This window comes from Polypterus senegalus, chromosome 5, assembly GCF_016835505.1.
Source record: "Polypterus senegalus isolate Bchr_013 chromosome 5, ASM1683550v1, whole genome shotgun sequence".
Classification (NCBI taxonomy): domain Eukaryota; kingdom Metazoa; phylum Chordata; class Cladistia; order Polypteriformes; family Polypteridae; genus Polypterus; species Polypterus senegalus.
Window position 1 is genome coordinate 121,515,911 of NC_053158.1, and position 2,500 is coordinate 121,518,410.

A 2,500-nucleotide genomic window follows, 5' to 3' on the forward strand; every position below is an offset into this window, starting at 1 on the left:
CAACAGTGCAGGCAGGGTGGAGTGGGTGGAGAAGAGTATCAGGAATGATTTGTGACAGACCGGTATCAGCAAGAGTGAAAGGGAAGGTCTACAAGACAGCAGTGAGATCAGCTATGCTATGGGTTTTAGACCGTGGCACTGACCAAAAAACAGGAGACAGAGCTGGAGGTGGCAGAGTTAAAGATGTTAAGATTTGCATTGGGTGTGACAAGAATGGATAGGATTAGAAAGGAGTACATTAGACTGTCAGCTCAGATTGGGAGACAAAGTCAGAGAGGCAAGATTGCGTTGGTATGGGCATGTGCAGATGAGAGATGCTGGGTATATTAGGAGAAGGATGTTAAGGATGGAGCTGCCAGGTATGAGGAAAACAGGAAGGTCTATGAGAAGTTGTATAGATGTGGTGAGAGAAGACATGAAGATGGTGGGTGTAACAGAGCAAGATGCAGAGGACAGGAGGATATGGAAAAAGATGATCCGCTGTGGCAACCCCTAACGGGAGCAGCTGAAAGTAGAAACTATTTTGACTCACATGGTGTCAGTTTTACATGACAGACCCCACTCGTCCCCTCTCAAGAAGGTAGGACAAGGGTTCACAAAAAAAGACAATGTGAAGAATACTTTCAAATACGACACACACAAACTAAACTACCTAGTTAGTGTGTCTAAATCAACCCTATCCCAGGTGGCTTTTGCCAAGATCTCTCCCAATACATTTTGCTTTAACTCAGTTATGTTATTTCATAACCTCTGAAGAGGAACACAGTGATAGGCCTAGAGGGACATGCACATTCTCCATTAACATGCACTTTTTGTATTAGAAGCGGTTTACACAACAACACTAGTAAGCAAAAGTGCAATTCCATGTCAAAGAAATGCGTGAGGCAAAAGAATCTTTTCTACTGAATACACACCTATATTGCATAAAAAATACATAAAACCAAGCAAAACATTTCTAATAACCACCCCATCAAAAAAGTACATTTATAATTAGAGCTCTGAAGCAATTATTGCATCGCTGGAGATGAAGTTGGTAAAACTGTACCAAATCCAACTCCAACTATAAGTAAATTGTAATATAATCTGCTAAAATTTCTAATTTCATATATACTAATTCAATTTAGCTATTTTTCTTCTAGTCTTCTAGAATACTGCTTAGGCAATTTTTTAATCTTTAAGTATTATTTAATAAATAATATAAAAAAGCCACAGCTGCATTGCTACAGTCTTTAAAACCTGGATGCTAAAAAGTTGCCTGATGGTTCACAATAGCACAGATGAAATGCCTTAGAACTTGTGTGTTGTGTGCTTTCCATCAACATTGTAAATATATTGGAATAATTACAAACAGAGGAATCGAGTCAGTGGTACCATAAATTAAGAAGTTGCAGTCAAAAAGTTGTGTATTGACTCCACAGCCCTGTTGATTTTAGATAATGATGTTAAGAGACAGTCTGAAAGAGTGAAAAAATGTAAGCCTAAAACTAATATGTATGGATCTGTAAAATGTACTGTTCATTAATGTATTTTTACAGTTTCATATGGCAGTTTTATGTTGGTGCAAGCTCAAGATAGCATGTCCCACAATGTTGAACTATGAAGGGGCTGACCGTTATTTTTGGCCTTATATCAATTGCCCAATCCCCATGTAAGCTGCAACTACAGATGTACTAGTAAACTAAGTAAAGAAGCTTTAAAAAAATATTCATATCCCCCAAAGAAAAAAAAAAAAGACAGGTTCAATTTAAATTCTGGTTCACACAAAACATAAAAAGAGACTATACGGTTATTCAGTGTCACAATGTGCAACATAAAAATCAGGATCGCTACTTAAACATATCTCAAAACAAAAGTCAAAATGAAACCTTTCTGACAATGGAACATGCCAGCATTGGCTAAGCTGTTTTAGAAATTCTACTTCGCTGAATAGGAACCATAGATACAAGATGAAGGAGAATGTGGTGAGAGCAAACTGCTCTTTTAATACTGCTTAAAACTCAAAAGAGTAATTTTCAGTCCAAACATACAGTATATGAATTACGGTTATATGAATCAGGAGTAAGCCTTTTACAAACCTTTCTTCAACTGAATCTTCCTGCAGTGTGTTGCCCACAACCTAAAAGAGAACAAAATGGGAAAGATAGGACAATGAGACGAAGGGAAAAAAATTCTAATATTCATCATAGCCACCACTTTTTCCTTCCGATTGAGGAATTTTAAATAGTCTGCCCATTTCACTTTTGCTCCTCTTCATTCAGAGATCATTTCAGACATGCTCCAACGTGTATTTCCCAATATTCACCACAACTCTATAAAAAGCTTTCAGAAATGCATAGCCTTTGTACCACTTCTGCAACAAGAGAAATACTGTCATCGAATGAAAATACATTCCGTTTCCACGGAATCTCACACTTTCAAAAGTGTTAGCTGTATTTTTGAGTTGGATTTCTAATTTTTAGAAATTTATAGTTGCTACATATATCCTCATATGAGCTGGCAA

At 37.1% G+C, this 2,500-nt stretch overlaps 1 protein-coding gene across 3 annotated transcripts in view; it reads right to left on the minus strand.

The window, feature by feature from the left end:
• Positions 1-2,500, minus strand: part of ezh2 (enhancer of zeste 2 polycomb repressive complex 2 subunit) — a 178,242-nt gene that overhangs the window by 47,151 nt on the left and 128,591 nt on the right. For all 3 annotated transcript variants that reach the window (XM_039753308.1, XM_039753306.1, XM_039753307.1), the window contains one exon: positions 2,076-2,116. In XM_039753308.1, coding sequence (XP_039609242.1) covers positions 2,076-2,116 — 41 coding nt within the window. The remainder of the gene's footprint in view (positions 1-2,075; positions 2,117-2,500) is intronic.